At 42.5% G+C, this 21,246-nt stretch overlaps 1 protein-coding gene across 2 annotated transcripts in view; it reads left to right on the top strand.

Annotated features, from left to right (window-relative positions):
• kdm6a (lysine (K)-specific demethylase 6A) overlaps positions 1-21,246 on the top strand; it is a 334,942-nt gene that overhangs the window by 17,830 nt on the left and 295,866 nt on the right. The window contains exons 2-3 of one of the 2 annotated variants that reach the window (XM_038802080.1): positions 211-471; positions 581-644. In XM_038802080.1, coding sequence (XP_038658008.1) covers positions 344-471; positions 581-644 — 192 coding nt within the window. In that variant the 5' untranslated portion in view covers positions 211-343. Of the gene's footprint in view, positions 1-72; positions 472-580; positions 645-21,246 lie in introns of those variants that run through there. The other variant, XM_038802081.1, reaches the window with a different exon arrangement.

The raw sequence follows: 21,246 nt of genomic DNA, 5'->3' as shown, positions 1-21,246 counted from the left end.
GTTGATCCCGCAGCACGGGCTGACGTAAATCAACACAGCGGCACGTGGGGCGGGCCGCTGCTGCCCATTGGCCGGGAGTGGGTTTGCTGTTTGTGCGCTTACGGCGTGGATTCGGTGTGACACAATTACAACTTTCTGCTTTGAAGTTTTTTATTTTTTTCCCTAATATCCTTTCAATGTTATTTTAATTCTTCCCCTCCCGAAAATAAGGACTCCAGCAACGCATGATAGGAAGGAAGCAAGAGCCTGAAGGATGTGAAAAAAACCAAAAAAGTCCACGGAAATAATAAAGCATAACAAAAATAAATTGCAAAAAATTTTTTTCATCTCTGTCTGTAAACCCATGAAATCCTGTGGAGTATCATTCGGTGATGAGGAAAAGAAAATGGCGGCGGGAAAACCGAGTGAAATTGAGGATGACTTTCCAACTCTGACGCCCCAGGAGAGAGACTCTATTGCAACTCTCGATAGGTTAGAAAATTCTGCAAGTTTTGTCTTGTGTTTTTGATTAAGTTTTAGTGTTTGTGCATAAATTAAAACAGATTTTAACGTGTGTCATCTGTCTGTCGCTATCGCACAGCCGACTGTTTGGATTTCTGAAGGTTCATGAAGATGGCGCCAGAACGAAGGCCTTGTTAATAAAGGTAAGAGCTGAGAGATATCAGTCTTCAAAAAAATCTTTTGCATGTTTGTTCCTGTATAGTAATACCAAACTAATGCAGTAATCGCCCTCCTATCATAAAGCGAGGTTTGTGAAAGCCTTCCCACTTTACATGGTGTTAGGCTCATTGAGGATTTTTCTTTTATATATGTACTAACTTGAGAAGCAAGGGTGCATATGAGCAGAAACGTCCACATATATTGACCGTGCAGTATGAACGACATGTCTTTTCATTTTTTCCTGTGGTGTGCATTACAGTTGGTTACACGTTCCGCCTGTCCCCCCTCTATATGCTTTGCCTCTCAAGTCGCCAAGCTCTATAGTGTGGGTTTTGTGTTGTGTATGGGTTGAAGTTTTGCTCCGCGTTAAAAATGGCTGCTTCTCTCCAAGATGGCGGGACAGGGAGGAGAGAGAGAAATAGTGAGTGATTGGTAGGAGAGGACAACAAAAAAAACTCGGGCCAATTTCAGCAGTAACTGATCTGAAATCTGCATTGTGTTGTGCGAAAGAAATTTACTTATTAAAGTCCAGAAATAAGGCCCGCTGACGAGATTGTTTATGCGTTTTTAAGAAAAAATACACAATGTGATTCACTCAACCTGTAGCACCAAGCAGTTAATTGTAAAACATAATGAAATGGCTGCTATGCCACAGAATGTGTGTGACATTGCATGAAACATACGTATTTTAAGTCGCCGATATATGTATTGGTTGCAATTGCTCAGATGATGGGACTATATTTGTTCCAGGAAAACTTTTGTAAAAAAATGGATATTTGCAGGACTCCGGCTATCTGCACCGCAGTATATGCGTTTTTAAAAACAATTTTGTAATTGATAGGTTTTGTATACGTTGTGAACAGAATGTCCGATTTCTCCAGTTTTTTTATTGTATACTTGAAATGTTTCTTTCCGATTAGAATTGCGTCTGTTTTTGTTTTTAATCGGGTGGCAGTGGTAGAAACCTAGTTTACGTAAGTGCTGTGCCCGGCATGTTCCAACGCGCTATAATGGCTTCCATTGGTTCGATTTTAGTTAAATTGTTTTTTTTTGTTGAATTCATGTTTTGTCCTAGTGCGTTTTTGTAATGTGTTTGAGACATCATTCGTTTCTTAATTCACCTTTCAAATGATAAATTTATACCATCAAGGTTTTATTCACTCACTAGATAATCCTTTATAGAGGGTCACTTCATTTAACTGTAACATAGTGTAATGTCATTGTGTTAGCTAATTAAAACAATTGTCATTGTGAGCCTATAAACAAAAAAAATCCATTAACTGTCAATGACAGTTGTGTGTGAAAATTGACACACTGGACACAGTATTAAGGTCTAGTTGAAAGCGTTTGACTGTTTGCCTTGTGTACTCAAAATGCTTTTTGATAGAATTCTGTGAGACTCCTTTCATGTGAATCATCGCATTGCGCCCATACCTGACTAGTCTGTTCTAAGGAAATCACAGATATTCCAGTACATTGGATGCAAAACTTCCGTTTGTCCTCTTCTCTGTTCTGGTTGGAAAATATGAAGTTTTCATGTGATTTATTGTGCTAGTTTGATCTTGAGTTTGTGCTAAATATGCTATTAATCATGGTTGAGGTGGTGGTAGTGGTGCTACAGATATTCTGACTGAGGAATAATAAAAATAGTCCTGCATCTGACAGCTATTCAGTGACTCTGCTTGTTCTTTGGATGTTGGTGAGGATAGGATGGGATTGTATTGTGATACACTCTGTCATTCAGTTAGTTCAGAGGCTCCCCTCCCAAGTCTCACCACCCCGCAAGAATAAGCCATATGGCTTGTCGAGTCTTTTCTGTCATTCAGTACCAATGTGGCTGATCTTGGGCTTCAACTCCATTTTCCTGCCCATTCCCCATATTCCTTGAATCACCAAAGATCTGTCTATCCCAACCTTAAATGTTTTCAATAATAGAGTATTCGCATCCCTCTGGGGCAGAGAATTCCAAACATTCACAACCCTTGAATGAAATACTTTTCCTCATTGAAGTTCTAAATGATCCGCCCCTTATCCTGAGACTATTTTCAAAATCTTGAATGTTTAATTGAGATCACCTCTAAACCCCAAAGAAAATAGACCTAATTTGCTCAGTCTCCTCACACAACAGCGGACTCATCGCCAGGACATTGAGTGATTCTTTGTTATACGGCCTCCAATGCAAGTATATCCTTTTAGTTTCAAAGTTATTCACTTTGGTCAAAAGTGTAAAAGAGTTCAATGTTTTTTGAAAGATGAGGCATTTGTAAGTGTTGATGCTCAATGAGACTCGTGTGCTCGTACAAGGAATGCAAAAAGTTAGCATGCGGGTATATGTGGAAATTAAAAAATATGCGCACTACTCTAGATACAGTCTCCCTACAACCCTGTTCAACTGTGGCGAGAGTTCTTTATTTTTGTACTCCAATCCCCTTGCAAGAAAGCTTCCTTATTACATATTCTACCAGAATGCTAACATTCCTGTACGATGTCTCATTGAACATCAACACTTAACACGTTTCTCACGTTTCAGAAAATATTCAACTCTTCTATTTTTTCGACCAAAGTAAATAACTTCACACTTTTTACATTATGATCCTGTCTATAGCTCTTTGCGACCTCTGTCTGTCTTCCCACAGTTTACGGTTCCATCTTGCTTTGTGTCATCAACAAACTTAGACACCTTTCTCTTCATCTAAGTCATTAATAAAGATTGGAATTAGCTGAGGCCTCAGCACTGACCCTTGCTGTTCTTCACTATTGAATACTTGCCAACTTGGAAAAAGTACCATTTATGTCCACTCTTTGCTTCCTACCCATTAACCAACCCTCTATCCTTGCTAATATATTACATCCGACTCTGTATGCACACTTATCCTGCCCGTTAACCTTTTGTGTGGTACCTTATCGATGCCTTTTGGAAAACCTAGGTATATTACATCTACTAGTTCCCTTACATCTGCCTTACTAGTACAGCCTCAAGAAACACCTTTTATTTAAACAGGATTTCCTTTTAGTAAAACAATGCTGACTTCTAATCGTACCCTGCTTTAATTTCCTTGAAATATATTGCTGTTGCTTCATTGTCACTGTTAAAATGTTGAACTCCCAGCTTGTCATTGACTACATGGATTACAGCAGTTCAAGATGACTTGCCGTGACCTTCTTGAAGACAATTGGGAAGAGGCAGTAAATGCTGTCTTTGCCAGTTACATCTACATACCATGTATGAATTAAAAGAAAGTAACTTTAGACTTGCACATGAAGAATGGCATCAAAATGCAATGCCCATTGAGTCATACTCCCATCAAGGAGTCAAACAGTTGCTAAGAAAAATAATTTTAAAAATAATTTTCAGAAACAGTTTTACATAACCAACTACATGTAAAAAAAAAAAAACTTGTTGCAGTTTTGACACTGCATTTGTTGAGAATCGGTACAGTGTATTGTGCATTCTTTATACTTCCCCCTTTAATATATCCTTAGTCTAACTTTCATCACTGCCATTGACAATTTAGTGGTTTCATATATATACTGCTCCTTGTAGACTAGTCAAATTCGTTCGTGAGTTGTCCAATATTTGAGACTTTAAAAAGAATAAATTTAGAGTACCCAATTCATTTTTTCCAATTAAGAGGCAATTTAGCGTGACCAATCCACCTAGCCTGCACATCTTTCCTTTGTGGGGGCGAAACTCACGCAAATACGGGGAGAATGTGCAAACTCCACACAGACAGTGACCCAGAGCCGGTATCGCACCTGGGACCTCGGAGCCGTGAGGCAACAGGGCTAACCCACTGTGCCACCGTGCTGCCTCAATATTTGAAACTTAACTGCGAATGTAAAATTCTAATCTTTGTAAGTCATCTATTGTATATAGTTGTGGCATATTTTTGTTTCTCCAAGTAGTGCAATGCTGTTTACGGGCAGCACGGTAGCACAGTGGTTAGCACTGTGGCTTCAAAGCACCAGGGTCCCAGGTTTGATTCTCCGCTGGGTCACTGTCTGTGGGGAGGCTGCACCTTCTTCCCGTGTCTGCGTGAGTTTCCTCCGGGTGCTCCGGTTTCCTCCCACAGTCCAAACACATGCAGGTTAGGTGGATTGGCCATGTTAAATCGCCCTTAGTGTCTAAAAAGATTAGATGGGGTTATTGGGTTACAGGGATAAGGTGGAAGTGAGGGCTTAAAGTGGGTCAGTGCAGACTCGATGGGCCGAATGGCCTCCTTCTGCACTCTTGTGTTCTATGTTAGTTGTAAAATTATGGCAATATATCCACGTTTTGATTCAGCATGTGCAGAAGATAATTTTTTATTTTAGTTTTACGGGGGATTTAAAAAAAATAAATTGAGTACCCAATTATTGTTATTTTTCCAATTAAGGGGCAATTTAGCGTGGCATATCTGCATAAACTGCACATCTTTTGGGGTGTGGGGGTGAGAACCATGCAGGCACAGAGAGAATGTGCAAACTCCACACACAGTGACCTGGGCCTGGAGTGAACCCAGGTCCTCCGGGCCATATGTAGCAGTGCTAACCACTGCACCATCGTGTCACCTTTCACAAGGGAATTAGATGGTATTTTCAATACTTATGTTTGCTTAGTTTAAGTATTTTCTGAATACTGATTTGTTCACTGGCACATTTTATGTGTACACATATATAGCTCCTATTCTGTGTGCAGCTGCCTAATAGCAATCGATTTATAAGGGTAAAATTCTTAAGGGTAAAATTCAGATATTCTGATAGGGGTGAAGGGAAATGGTGGGATGCTGCATTTTTTTAGGGAGCCTTCTAGAGTGTCCTTGTAGCATTTCCTCTGCCCTCCTAGTGATTGCTTACCATTGTGGAATTCGGACTAGAACATTTGCTTAGGGAGTCTTGTGTCATGCATGAGGACAAATTCTGGGGATATTGGCCTGGAAGAGGGCAGTCACGTTGTTACGCCTATCCTGCCAGTGGATTTGCAGGATGTTATGGCAGCAACGCTGGATATTTCTCCAGGGATTTGAGGTGTCTGCTGTCGATTGTCCATGTTTCTGATGCATACAGGAAGGCGGGGACCATGGCTGCTCTGTAGAACATGAGTTTGGTGTTGGGTTTGTGGTCTCCATCTTGGAACACTGTTTGTCAGGTGTCCGAAGGCTGCACTGGCGCATTAGAGTCAATGTTGGATTTCATTGTAGATGTCTGCTAACGCTGTGATGAAGCCCCTGAGGTATGGGAGATGGTCCATGTTGTTTAGGGGCTCGCTGTGGATCTTAATGGCTGGGGGCAGTGTTCATAGAATTTACGGTGCTGAAAGAGGCCATTCGGCCTATCGAGTCTGCACCGGCCCTTGGAAATAGCACCCTACCCAAGCCTGCACCTCCACTCTATCCGCGTAAACCAGTAATCCCACCTACCCTAAGGGCACTTTACCATGGCCAATCCACATAACCTGCACATCTTTGGACTGTGGGAGGAAACTGGAGCACCCAGAGGAAACCCACGCACACACTGGGAGAACGTGCAGACTCCGCACAGCCAGTGCCCTAAGCCAGGAATCGAACTTGGTACCCTGGAGCTGTGAAGTAACCGTGCTAACCACTGTGCCACCGTGCCACCCATTTTGCGTGGAGGATAGTGACTAATTTCTGCTGGAGCCAAATTTGAGGAGGATGTTCCGCAATCACTCGTGGTTGACAGTGTCCAAAGGCATTTGCGAGATCCAAGAAGGGTTGGTCCTACTCCCTGCACTTTCATGATTTGTCGCATGCTGAAGATCTTATCTATCGTGCTTCTTGATATGTCGAAGCCACATTGAGACTGAGGGGTACGTCAGCTACACGGAGGAGGCAGTTGAGGAGGATTCTCACCTGTCCTGTGAAGAAATGCTTTTGTAATATCTGCAGGCGGACCTGTCTCCTTTCATAAAGATGGTCGCAATTACAGCGTCTCTCAGATCTCCCGGCATGCTCTCTTTTCCCAGACAAGGGTGATGAGGTTGCGCATTTAAGAGCGTCTCTCGTCCGTGCTTTAGTACTTCAGCGGGGATTCTATTTGTGGCAGAAGCTTTGTTGTTTTTCAGCTGTTGAATGGATTTTTTGGCCTCGTAGTGCGCTGGTGTTATGCCGAGATGGTGGCAGATAGTGTTTTGTAAGATGGCGCGAGGGATAGGTCTTGGTTGAGGCAGTCTGCGAAATACACACTTCGGCGGGCTTGACTGCCTCCTCTGTCTTTTGAACGTCTCTCTGTTTTTGGCTCGGTGGGGTAGGTCCCTGCGAACTCTGACAGTAGGTGACTTTAATTGCATGGAAGAAGCTGCGCACCTGTGCACGGTGAGTTATTGAGTCTGCTGTGCTCCTTCCACTCATCATCTGTTCTTTAGGTTCCTTTGTTTCGGTTGCCTGTAGGCCTGTTTCCTCGCTTGAGCTTTGGTGGAGCTGCCAATTCAGGAACGCCTTCCATTTGCGGTCTAGAAGATTCTGGATCTCCTGATGGTTCTCGTCTAAAACAGTCTTGGTGTTTCCTGGTCGGGAGACCGAGCATCTCCTTGAAGGTGCTGACTAATGTGGCTTTTAGGACGCTATAGGTGCTCTGTGGCTCTGGACCGTTGGTCGTCGCCAGGTTGACTGAGAGGCATCGGCTGAGTAGGTCTTCTCCAGGTGAGTCCAATGACATTGAATCTCCTCCTGTTGTTTGTTGCCTCTGCAGGTTTTGGGCCAGGTTGATGGGTGTGGTAGAGTGGATTAGTCGGTGGTCAGTCCAGCGGTTGTTGGCTCTGGTCGTGGCTCGGGTGATGTGGGGAATCTTTGTCCCTCATTCGGATGATTATGTAGTCGGTTAGGTGCCGGTACTTGGAACAGGGATCTTGCCTTGATGTCTTGTGCTTGTCTCCCTGGCGGAACAGGGTGTTCGTTATCACAAAGTCATGTTTGAGGTATTTTGTCAGGAGGGGGACTCAGTTGGGGTTTGTTTTCCCTCAGCCTTCCCTACCTACGGTGGCATAGTGGTTAGCCCAGTTGCTTCATGGTTCCAGGTTTGATTCCCGGCCTGGATCACCGTCTGTGAGGAGCCTGCATGTTCTCCCCATTTCTGTGTGGGTTTCCTCCGGGTGCTCCGGTTTCCTCCCACAGTCGAAGATGTGTAGGTTAGGTGGATTGGCCATGATAAATTGCCCTTCGTATCCAAAAATGTTGGGTTGGGTTACGGGGGTAAGGTGGTGACGTGGGTTTAAGTGGGGTGCTGTTTCCAATGGCCGGTGCAGGCTCGATGGGCTAAATGGCCTTCTTCTGCACTGTTAATTGTAACACGCCTTTCTAAAGGTTTGCGTCGCTTTGAACTCTGGCATTGAAGTTGTTGAGGAAAATTGGCTCGTCTCTCATTGGGTTGTTGGACAGTGTTTCTTCGAGGCTGGAGTAGAACTGTCCTTCAAGTGGACGTAAAAGATCCTGTGAAAGTAGATTGATGAAGAGTGGGTTTTGATGGTCAATATTTACCCCTGAATTAATATCATAAAAACAGATCACTAAAAACGGTCACTATCACATAGCTGTTTGTGGGACCTTTATATAAGTAAATTAGCTAGTTTTATATATTTGTTCACGGGATCTGGGTGTTGCCGACTATACAAGCATTTATTGTCCTTGAGAAGGTGGTGGTAAGCTGCCCTCTTTGAGCCATTACAGTCCATGTGGCATAGATACACCCACAGTCCAGTTTTAGTTTCTGGTCAGTGGTACTCCTGCAGGATGCTGATAAAGGATTCCGCGATGGTAATGCTGCAGAATATCACGGGGGAATGGTTAGAGGTGATCATTGCCTGGCATTTGTGTGGCGCAAATGTTACTTGCCACTTAAGCAGCCTAAGACTGAATGTTGTCCTAGTCTTACTGTGTATGGACACGGACTGCTTCAGTATCTGAAGTGAATGGTGTTCAGCATTATGCAATCACTGCATCACTTCTTACCTTATGATGGAGGGAAGCTCATTGATGAAGCAGCTGAAGATGGTTGGTCCTAGGACACTCCCCTGAGGAGCTCCTGCAGCCATGTTCTACGACTGCTTTGATTCACTTCCAATATTCAAAATCGTTTTGTTTTGCACTAGTAATGACTCCAATCATTCGAGAGGATTGCCATTTACTTCAGTTTTGCGAGAGCAACTTGATGCCACGCTCAGTCAAATGCTACCTTGATGCCCAGAGCAGTCACTCTCGCTGCACCTCTGGCATTCAGCTCTTTTGTCCATGTTTGAATTAAGGCTGTAATGAGGTCAGGAGCTGATTGTCCCTGGCGAACGCAACATCAGTGAGCATTATTGCTGGGTGGCGCAGTGGTTAGCACTGCTGCCTCATGGCGCTGAGGACCTGGGTTTGATCTGGACCCCTGTCCGTGTGGAGTTTGCACTTTCGCCCCATGTTTGTGTGGGTCTCACCCCCCACAACCCTATTGGACCCCACAACCTAATTGGAGAAGAAATTGGGTACTATAAATTTTTAAAAAAGATTTTCTAATTTCCCTCTTGTTTTAGTTATTTTCCACCTGTACCATAGTTTATTGATTTATGATCCCCAATGTTTTATTCTTCATCTTTTTTCAATCTTCTCCTACTTTAGTCATTATATATTTTTCTCTCTCTATCAACTGTTCCCATCAGTGGTTGGCTGTCGCTCGCTGGGTAGCACTTGCTATTCAGTTCAAAGATAACAGGTTTGAGAACCATTCCAGGGCTTGAGCATGGAAAATAGACTCACCCCTGGGCTGTGCTAAGAGTTTGCAACACTGTCTGAAGTAACGTCTTTCAGGTGAGACAGCTTCTCCCCCAACCCCCCTGACTGTTTGAGGGGTTACAAAAGAACCAAAAAACACCATTCAAAGAAAAGGTGAGCTTTCCAAGTGTGGTCAACTTTTATCACTTAACTAACATGGGTGGTCAGTTGTGATTGCATGACCATTTATGGGATCTTGCTGTGTATCAATTTGCTGCTGTGTTCGCGACAACAATGACTATGCTTCAGAATGTCTCACTGGGTGCAAAATGCTTCTGGGACATACAAGCATACGATCAAGAGCAGGAGTAGCCCTATCAGCCCGCTCCTCAAGCCTTGAAAACTGCCCAGTTATGTCCTGTCCACAATTGGCAGGAGAAATCAATTTAACCAATTATCAAAGTGATGGAAGAGATCATTAACAGTGCTCTGAAGTGGCACTTCCTCAGCAGTCATTCTCACTTGCTCACTTTTTTATAAATTTAAAGTACCCAATTTTTTTTTTTAAAGTGCCATTTTAGAGTGCCCAATCCACCTACCCTGCACATTTTTGGGTTTTGGGGGTGGAAACTACGCATACACGAGGAGAATGTGCAAACTCCGCATGAGTGACCCAGGGCCGGGATTCGAATCGGGGTCCTCCGTGCCGTAGGCAGCAGTGCTAACCACTGAGTCACCGTGCCGCCCTGGGAAATTATAATAATAATATAATAATCGCTTATTGCCACAAGTAGGCTTCACTGAAGTTACCGTGAAAAGCCCCATGTCACCCCATTCCGGTGCCTGTTCGGGGAGGCTGGTATGGGATTTGAACCCGTGCTGGCATTGTTCTGCATTACAAATTAGAAAATCAAAGACAAATTAAGCAGTAAATATAAAGTGGGATGAATAATAGCCGGGGTTTGGAAAATGAGAGTGAGAATAGACTTTATACACTCAAAAGGGTTTTGAATCTTTGGTATTCACTTCCTATAGGGTTGTGGATGCTCCATCAATGAATATATTTAAGGCTGGAATCGACAGACATTTGGTTTCTTAGGAAATTAAGGGGTATGAGGAGCGGGTGGGAAAATGGAGTTGACGCCCAAGATCAACATGATTGTATTGAATGGCGGAGCAGGCTCGATCGGCTGTATTGTCTATTCTTGCTCTTATTTCTTGTGTTCTGTATAAAAGAAAATTAAACTCATTTCTGTTAGGTAGATGCTAGTATTGTAGCTGCAGTGGGCAGTTTGCCTAAGGGTGTGGCAGGTTCTGGAGCGCAAGTCTTTATTACTATTGCTGGAATGTTGTCTGGGCCCATAGCCGTTCCATTATCCAGTGCCTTCAGCCATTTCTCAATATCATGCAGTGTATTGAATTGGCTTAAAATTGGCATCGTAATGCTGGGAATCTTGGGAGGGGGCTGAGATGGATCATCCAGTTGGACCCTCTGACTGACTATGGCTGCAAATGCCTTGCCTTTTGCACTGATATGCTGCTGCCGCACCAAAACTACCCCCTGTTTTCTTTTGCAGGTAGCCCTTTTGTAGCTTCACCAGGTTGACACCTAATATTTAGATATTTGTAGTGCTGCTCCTGACATGCTCTCCTGCACTATTCTTTGAATCCGGGTTGAGCCAGCCGCTGGATGGTAATGGTCGAGTGGCAGATATGTAGGGCCTACAGATTGTGGTTGAATACAATTCTGTTGCTGATGGTACACAGCGCCTCATTTTGAGTCAAAATCTATCTTGTTTAGCATAGTGGTAGTGCTGCGCAATACAATGGAGGGTAAACATTTTTTTTAAAATTTAGAGTACCCAATTCATTTTTTTCCAATTAAGGGGCAATTTAGCGTGGCCAATCAACCTACCCTGCACATATTCATACACTAGGACACCTAGATCCCTCTGCATTTGTTGCTCTGCAATCTCTCACCATTTTGAAAATATGCTTTTTTATTTATCCTGCCAAGATGGACCCCTTTTTAAAAAAAAAAAAAAGTTTTTAGAGTACCCAATTCATTTTTTCCAATTAAGGGGCAATTTAGCATGATCAATCCACCTACCCTGCACATCTCTGGGTTGTGAAACCCACGCAAACACGGGGAGAATGTGCAAACTCCACACGGACAGTGACCCAGAGCCGGGATTGAACCTGGGACATCGGCGCCGTGAGGCTGCAGGGCTAACCCAGTGCGCCACCGTGCTACCCCGGTATACATCTTCAATGTGAAGGCAGAACTTCAGCTCCGCAAGGGCATTTGCCGTGGTCACTCCTACTAGTACTGTCTAGGAAAGATGCATCTATGACGGGCAGATTGGTGAGGATGAGGTCGAGTAGGATTTTTCCTCTTGGTTCCCTCACCACCTGCCATAAGAGCCTGATGAAGGAGCTGTGCTCCGAAGGCTAGTGACTCCAAACAAACCTGTTGGACTTTAACCTGGTGTTGTAAGACTGCTTACTTTTGAGAAGGTGATGGTGATGCCTCCTTGAATATAGCTGCATTGCTTGCTAGAAGGTTTGAGGGCAAGAAAGAGTCAACCACATTGCTGTGGGTCTGCAGTCACATGTTGGTAGGTAGGCCAAGTAAGGAAGGCAGATTTCCTTCCCTAAAGAATATTTGAGAACCAGATGGGGTTTTGTTTTACAACAATCCGGGGATTTCAACATTACTTTTAAAAAAAAAAAAATAAATAAAATTTTTTTTTTGAGTACCCAATTCAATTTTTCCAATTAATGGGCAATTTTGGCATAGCCAATCCACCTACCCTGCACATCTTTGAGCTGTGGGGGCAAAACTATGCAAACACTGGGAGAATGTACCAACTCCACATGAACAGTGACCCAGGGCCGGGTTCGAACCTGGGACCTCGTGAGGCAGCAGTGCTAACAACTGCACCGCCGTGCTGCCCTGAATTTAAACATTACTGAAGCCAGGTTTTAAAAAAGTTTTAGATTTAACTAATTCTGTGCCTACTAGTATATTCACATTTCCAAGGCAGAGATATCAGATTTGTTCACTGGCTTTATGGCTCTGTATCCCCTGATGCAAGTTCATTTAGTTTGGAAGGTTTTTGGAGAAAACTGTTACTTTCATGTGACTTATTGTGGTGTCAAAAATATTTTGTATTCAAAATAGATGCAATATTTTGAAACTCTGAAATGTTAAATGGAATTAATAGAATGATAAACATAAATATGGTACAGATGCCTGGGCCATTTTGAAAATGATACTTTTTGATGTTTAATACAATTGTGAATTGTTTTCTGTATATTTTTTAGGGAATTATTTGTGCTTTTTTTTGTTTCATTTCTATCCAGGGAGCTTAAATGGGGACTATAAATCAAGATTATATGTCAAGCGACAAATTCTTGTTGAAATGACTAATTTCTGTCTGTATAGCGACTTAATTCATAGAATAAAATTAACCCCGCTTGAAGATTAAGTGGTATATTAGTACCTGCATGAACTACTTGCTTGACCAATTCTACTGATTTTAAATTTGGCAAATTACAGTGGAATTGAAATTCTTGTTTTGAAATTCGATATGATTGTGAAAGTTAGTTTACATCAACGAAATTGAAGCAATTCCTATGATGCACAAAATTGCATAAAGCAAATGCACATTTTCATTGTGATAAGAGGGGAGGATAAGTTATATTGTTTATATTCTGAGGTTGTTTCTCTAACGGCGGGATCTATAAACGTCAAAGCATTGGCTATATTGCTGGAGAAGGTTTGTGTGCGATAAAGATGGGTAAAGTTGCTTTACCGACCTGTTCAGGGCAGCTTGAAATACTGTTTAACTAGCTGCTGTCGATATTTTAGCCACCTCTTTTGTTTCACGTAACAGCATGTAGATTGGAATCTGTTCTACTGAAAATAGTCCGGTTTAGTGCATGTTGCCGTAAACAGTTGAAATACAACTTTATTTCATCCTTTACTTCAGAAGTAACCTCAGTGAACTTTTAAGTAATCTATTAAAAACTGTTGTTTATCTGCAATAGTTCAGATAGCCTGAAAAATGTCCGTATGACAGTTGTAGTGGTTGGTAAGTGAATATAAAGTCGCCATAGACTGTTTTCCACTTTGAGGGAAGGAGCCGACTGGTGGTGATTTAACCTGAGGATTACCACATCTCGTCTCGCCGGGCAAGATTGAGATGGTTCATGAAGAACCTCAGCCGGTACAGGGATTGAACCCGCGCTGTTGGCCTTGCTCTGCATACCTAGCCAGCTGTTCAGCCAATTGAGCTAAACTGCCCTCTTTGATAAGTACCAAGATGTCAGCCACTCCATTTTTGAAAATAAAGAAGGGTGTGTGGTGCTTTCATTGTATAAAATTGTGTACTTAAATAAAAATCATAATTAACACTGAAATGCTCCTATTTTCTTGCTTTCACTTGCTTTGAATTTGCTCACTATTGTTGATGGTTGAAATTTAGTGGAGAATTGTGATAAACTGAAATAATGTAGGCAGTGACTGGAAATTATTGGACAATCTTTACCATTGGATTTTTTTCGTCAATTTTATTTAAATAGTTTATATATGGGCAATGCTATCTGTGCAGATGAAGTGGAATGGAGTAGATGGCATGAGGAAAATGGTGGATGGGAGGTGTGAGAGAGTGATTGCATGGAGAGTGAACATGAGAATAGAATTTATGAGCAGCAGTAAACCATTTGGCCCTTTGAGTCTCCTGTCATTCGATAAGACCATGGCATGTCAGATTGTGGTCCCAACACTACCTTGTCTGTCCCCCATAATCCTCAACTGTCCTCTCTATCAAACATCTATCTAGTTTAGCCTTGAACTTACCAAAATGACCAAACCTCCATTGCTTTCTGGTGAAAGAAATCCACAACGTTCCTGAGAGGCAGTATTTTTTGCCATGAAAGGGACACTTGTTTCTAAATGGTGTCCCCTAGTTCTAGTCTCCCCCACAAGAGGAAAACCCTCCCAGTATCCACCCTATCACGTCGTGTCGGGATTTTGCATGTTTCAAGAAGATCACCGCTCATTCTTCTACATGCCATTGAATATAGCCCTAACCTGTTCAGCTTTCATAAAATAAGCCCTTAACTCCAGGGCTTGAATGGCATGGGATGGATGGATGATGGAATTGGTTAAATATACTAATCCAACTGCAAATGTTTTGAGGGCCTCTATTGGTCTTCCATGTTTCTCTCTTCTATAACAGGCCCGACTCCACCATTTCTGGCCCTGGTATTGGCAGGATGAGTCCGGTACTGCTGGTGTTTTTTTTCCTTTGCAGTCTAGTACACTCATGGTGTGCTTCACCAATTGAGAACCACATTTGTAGCTACATTGCTTGATATTCAACAAGTGACGTATGGAACTTGTGGCTGATTCATGTTCTTTTCCATGCACTGATTGGTTGCATATATTCTTCACAAATGGAGAATCATATGATTTGTATTATCATTGAGTTCAGGCAACATAATTCATGGACTGTATAACTGGACAACTGAGTGGTACTATAAGGCACTTTATTAATTGACTCCAAATTCCTTTAATTTACAGTTTGAAGTTGTTCAATTAGGTCTTTGGTTTGGTCACAAGGTGCAAACTTAATTTCCAAAATGGTCAGTTTGACACGATGCAAAGTTTGATGGCTGTGAAAAGGACATGGTATTTGGCTGAAATCAGCTTCCAGTAACTTTACAGGTGCAACATTCTAGATTCTCACAATTCTGAGTTTATACATTTACAAAAAAATGTAAATCGTGAAAACAAGAAAAAAATAATTAAAGACACATAGATAGGGGAATTAAATGAAAATACTACAATAAAAATTTGATTACAAAAAAAAATATTTGAGTACCCAATTCATTTTTCCCCTAATTAACGGGCAATTTAGTGTGGCCAATCCACCTACTCTGCACGTCTTTGGGTTGTGGGGGTGAGACCCACGCAAACAAGGGAGAATGTGCAAACTCCACACAGTGACCCAGGGCCGGGATCGAACCTGGGACCTTGGTGTTGTGAGGCAGCAGTGCTAACCACTGTACCACCGTGCTGCCCTAAGAACTTTAATTTATATACCATTTTTGATGATCTTATGATATAATGAGACACTTCATAGACAATTCTGTTTTGCAAATATATATATATATATATAGTGTTCAAAGAGAATATTCTGAACAAATACGATAGTGAGAAGAAGTATTAAGATCAATATTTGTATGAAAGGAAAAGTTACAGCAGACAAAAATACTGTTGGAATTAAGACAGCAGGAATCAAATTAGTCCTGATCCAAAATACGTTCTGGAACTCCTGAAAACTAGGTCTAGATGTCACTATTATTTTCAAATTATTTGTAATTATTCACAGCTATCGATGCTCCATAGGGCGCAAGATACTCCACTGCGGGCAGCACGGTGGCGCAGTGGGTTAGCCCTGCTGCCTCATGGCGCCGAGGTCCCAGGTTCGATCCCGGCTCTGGGTCACTGTCATTCTCCCCGTGTTTGCGTGGGTTTCGCCCCCACAACCCAAAGATGTGCAGGCTAGGTGGATTGGCCATGCTAAATTGCCCCTTAATTGGAAAAAATGAATTATGCACTCTAAATTTATTTAAAAAAAAGATACTCCACTGCTCCAAAAAGAGGAAGGAGCAGTGCTCCGAAAGCAAGTGTTTGAAACAAACATGTTGGGTCTGGTGTTGTAAGACATGTTGGACTGGTGTTGTAAGACTTCTTATTGACTGAAATATGGTCTAGTTTTATTGAAAACTTTACTTTTCATTGTTTAAATGGTAAAAAAAGTCTAGGTAAATCAACTTTGTTTAAAAGCATTTTTTGAACCTGTCCAGGAATGTTTTCCTTTAATGCTGTAATAAAGCTTCGACTTAATGCAGCAATGTTTTTTTGGATTCTGTCCTGATCTGCACACCAGAGCCAGAACCGACTGTTACTTTTAAAGCAAAAGTACTTTACAGGAACACCTGTTCATATTTTTTTGAAATATAGTGATGCTTTACAGTGTGACATCCGAATTGATGTGGTATTATATTATATATATATATATAATATATATATATATAATATATATATTTGCAAAACAGAATTGTCTATGAAGTGTCTCGTGATATCATAAGATCATTAAAAATGGTATATAAATGAAAGTTCTTAGGGCAGCACGGTGGTACAGTGGTAAGCACTGCTGCCTCACAACGCCAAGGTACCAGGTTCGATCCCGGCCCTGGGTCACTGTTTGTGTGGAGTTTGCACGTTCTCCCTTGTTTGCGTGGGTCTCACCCCCACAACTCAAAGATGTGCAGCATAGGTGGATTGGCCACACTAAATTGCCTGTTAATTGGGGAAAAAATGAATTGGGTACCCTTTTTAAAAAAAAAAAAAAAAAAAATTTTTTTTTGTAGTCAAATTTTTATTGTAGTACAGTATTTTCATTTAATTCCCCTATCTATGTGTCTTTTAATTATTTTTTTCTTGTTTTCACGATTTACATGTTTTTGTAAATGTATGAACTCCAAATGGTGAGAATCTAGAATGCTGCATCTGTAAAGTTACTGGAAGCTGATTCAATTAATTTTAAAAAGAAACTTGACTTTTTCAAGCGGAGTAATTACTACACTGTTTTTAAGAAAAGTGAGAGGCAGGTGCCACATAGCAGCACCATTACTCTTCCTTCTTAGTCTTGATTTGCTGTTACTTCCGATGAGAGGGCAGATCACATTAGTTTTCTTTTTCTGGAATGATTATTTGTAAAAAGGCAGGGAAGTCCTTTCAAATGGAATTCAAGGAGTGAGCTGTATTATAAAGTTGAAAATCAAATGTTTCTTTTGATGGGGTGGGCGTGCACGTTGGGCCTGGCCCTTCTCCAAACTCACGCCCATATAGTGTGGCGCAATGTGGAAAATTGGCCCAGGTGTGTCCTCTACAAAAGAAACAGGACAAATCCAACCCAGCAAATTCCTGCCCCATCATTCTACTCTCCATCATCAGCAAAGTGATGGAAGGAGTTATCAACAGTGCTATCAAGCGGCACTTAACAGCAGTAACCTACTCACGGACACTCAGTTTGGGTTCCGCCAGGGTCATTCTGCTCCTGACCTCATTACAATCTTGGTTCAAAATGGACAAAAGAGCTGAATTCCAGAGGTGAGGTGAGAATGATTATCCTTTACATCAATGTAGCATTTAACCTAGTATGCCATCAAGGAGCCTTAGCAAAGTTGGAATCAATGGGTATCAGGGGAAAAACTCTCCCACTGTTTTGGAGTCATACCTGGCACAAAGGAAGATGATTGTGGTGGTTGGAAGTCCGTCATCTCAGCTCTCAGCTCAAGGACATCACTGCAGGAGTTCCTCAGGATCATGTCCTAGGCCCAACCATCTTCAACTGCTTCATCAACAATCTCCCTTCCATCATAAGATCAGAAGTGGAGGTGTTCGCAGAGTACTGCACAATATTTAGCACCCTATATGACTCTTCAGATAATTTAAAAAAAAAAAAATATTTTTTATTCTTTTTTTCACATTTTCTCCCAAATTTACACCCACCAACAATAAACAATCAGTGACAAATATGTCAAGCCCCATATCAATAAGAACGATCCCTACCTCCCACAAAATCCCAAACATTAGCCCGCATGTTCACACCAGCGGCGACCGCACTCTTGACCACTGCTACTCAAAAATCAAGGGCTCCTACCGTTTCATCCCTCAACCGCACTTTGGAAAATCAGATCATACGACGGTGCTCCTTCTCCCAGCATACAAACAGAAAGTCAAGAGGGAGTATCCAGCTAAGAAGGTCGTCAGTGTTGGTCTGAGGAAACCGAAGAGCTACGTGACTGCTGAGAGACAGTGGACTGGTCCATATCTAAGAACTCAGCAACCAACTTAAATGAGTATGCTACCACCGTCACAGACTTAATCAGCAAATGTGTGGACGGCTGCGTGCCAAAGAAAGCAGAATGTGCGTTCCCCAACCGGAAACCATGACTCCCTACTGAAGGACTGGTCTGAGGCATTCAAGTCGGGCAAACCTGGCCTATACAAGAAATCCAGGTATGACCTCCGCAAAGCCATCCAAGATACCAAGAAAGAATATCAAGCTAGAGTCACAGACTAGCATTGCAGACTCTCGGCGGTTGTGGCAAGGCCTAAACAACATAACGGGCTACAAAGCGAAGCCGAGCAATATCTCCAGCAGCAGTGGACCCCTCCCCGATAAACTCAATGCATTCTATGCTCGGTTCGAGCAGGTAACTAACAATCCGCTATTGAGTGCCCCAACAGCCCATAACTCGTCCATACCCACCATCACAGCTTCCGAAGTCAGATCAGCCTTCCTGAAAGTGAACCCTCGGAAGGCGACGGGCCCGGACGGATCCCTGGTCGTGCATTTAGAGCCTGTGCGGACTGCTGGCAGATGTGTTTGCGGACATCCTTAACCTGTCCCTACTCCGCTCCGAGGTGCCCACCTGCTTCAAGAAGACCACCATCATACTGGTGCCAAAGAAGGAGCAGGCAACGTGGCTCAATGACTACCATCTGGTGGTGCTGACTTCAGTCGTAATGCAGTGTTTTGAGAGGTTGGCCCTACACATGCCTAGAGCATCTCGGCAACAAGGACTCCGACATCAGACTCCTATTTATTGACTACAGCTCCGCCTTCAACACCATAATACCAGCCAAGCTCATATCAAAGCTCCAAAACCTAGGACTTGGCTACTCACTCTGCGACTGGATCCTCGACTTTCTGACCCACCGATCACAATCAGTAAGAATAAACAACAACACCTCCTCCATAATAGTCCTCAATACCGGGGCCCTGCAAGGCTGCTTTACTTTTCTCCCTATTTTACTCCCTGCACACACGACTGCGTGGCAAAATTTGGTTCCAACTCCATCTACGAGGTTGCTGACGATATGACCAAAGTGGGCCGGATCTCGAATAACGTCAGAACACAGGAGGGAGCTAGAGAATCTAGTGGAGTGGTGCAGTAACAATAATCTATTCCTCAATGTCAGCAAAGCTAAAGAGCTGGTCATTGACTTCAGGAAGCAAAGTACTGTACGCACCCCTGTTAGCATCAACGGAGCCACGGTGGAGATGGTTAGCAGTTTCAAATTTCTAGGGGTGCACATCACCAAAAATCTGTCCTGGTCGACCCACGTCGACGCTACCACCAAGAAAGCACAACAGCGCCTATACTTCCTCAGGAAACTAAGGAAATTCGGCATTTCCACTATAACTCTTAACTTTTACAGATGCACCATAGAAAGCATCCTATCGGCTGCATCACAGCCTGGTATGGCAACTGCTCGGCCCAGGACCGCAAGAAACTACAGAGTCGTGAACACAGCCCAGTCCATCACATGAACCTGCCTCCCATCCATTGACTCCATCTAAACCTCCTGCCTGAGGAAACCAGGCAGCATAATCAAAGACCCCTCTCACCCGGCTTACTCACTCTTCCAACTTCTTCCATTGGGCAGGAGATACAGAAGTCTGAGAACACGCACGAACAGACTCAAAAACAGCTTCTTCCCCACTGTTACCAGACTCGTAAACGACCCTCTTATGGACTGAGCTGATTAACACCACACCCCTGTATGCTTCACCCAATGCCGTTGTTATGTAGTCAAATTGTGTATCTTGTGTTGCCCCATTATGTATTTTCTTTTTCTTTTCATGTACTTAATGATCTGTTGAGCTGTTCTCAGAAAATGCTTTTCTCTGTACCTCGGTACACTTGACAATAATCCAATCCAATTCAATCTTGCGGCACAGATTCAGGGCATATGTTCAGTAATTTGCTACTTTTACTCAATGCAGAGATGTTTATAGATAGAACACGGGCAACCTCTGGTAAACTTAATTGTATTTTTCATCACTGATTAGACATGCATTCCAAGAGTTGCAGAATAACCAGCACCACGTGTGTCCACATTTTCTTTTCTCAAGACAGTTGTGCTGGGGTTAATAGTGTATTCCATTTGAAATTGCAAATTCACCATAAGTATGTGATCAGACCATGCTATATAGCTCAGTGCAATGCCATATATACCCATTGGTTCTGCAAAGAGCTAAGAAACTAATTTTAAATTCTCTGAAACTGCAATTGTAACATGTGACCTTGTAAAAAAAAAAAAAAATCACTTATTGTCACGAGTAGGCTTCAATGAAGTTACTGTGAAAAGCCCCTAGTCGCCACATTCCGGCGCCTGTCTGGGGAGGCTGGTACGGGAAGTGTCTAGTACGACATACAAAAGCTTCATGCTACCAGAAAAACGAAAGTCCCTGATTTGTGGCTAGTTGGTTGGGGTGTCAGTAGAGGAACTGCATGTGGCCTAATTGCTGCTAGCTTGCATAGGAGAAAAAACATTGAGGGTTCCCTGATCCTGATTGCTGCCAGTAACATTCTTTGTTTGTAGTTGTGTGAGGGCAGGTTGGTGCTTGACTGATGACTCCCCGTGTTTGGATTATGTTATCGGCAGTCTTGATTTTTATTGCCTGCAGGAAGAATAGAGTTAGATATTAGAGGGTTGTCGGCACCTGTGACATTTCAATAAAAATGCTTACCTTCAATTGAGGGTGGGGGGAAAACTGTGCATCAAATCTCTTTTGTTGTGTGTCCTCACTTGCTTACTATTGTCATGGTTCCAATTTCTTGATATTTATACCCACCAAAAATGTGATGATACTTTAGATGGTTGTAAATTTGGGGCTCCAGGCTTGAGATGGATTCATTCAATTTGGATCAAATCAACGCACTTCCAAGTTTTGAATTGATGTGGCTGTAATTTTGTCTCATCGCCAATTTTAATGAACTACTTAATTGCATTGACCAGGATGATATG

The sequence above is a fragment of the Scyliorhinus canicula genome, chromosome 7 (genome assembly GCF_902713615.1).
Source record: "Scyliorhinus canicula chromosome 7, sScyCan1.1, whole genome shotgun sequence".
Classification (NCBI taxonomy): Eukaryota; Metazoa; Chordata; class Chondrichthyes; order Carcharhiniformes; family Scyliorhinidae; genus Scyliorhinus; species Scyliorhinus canicula.
The sequence above is the reverse complement of the archived record's forward strand: the minus strand, read 5'-3'. Positions and strand labels throughout refer to the sequence as shown.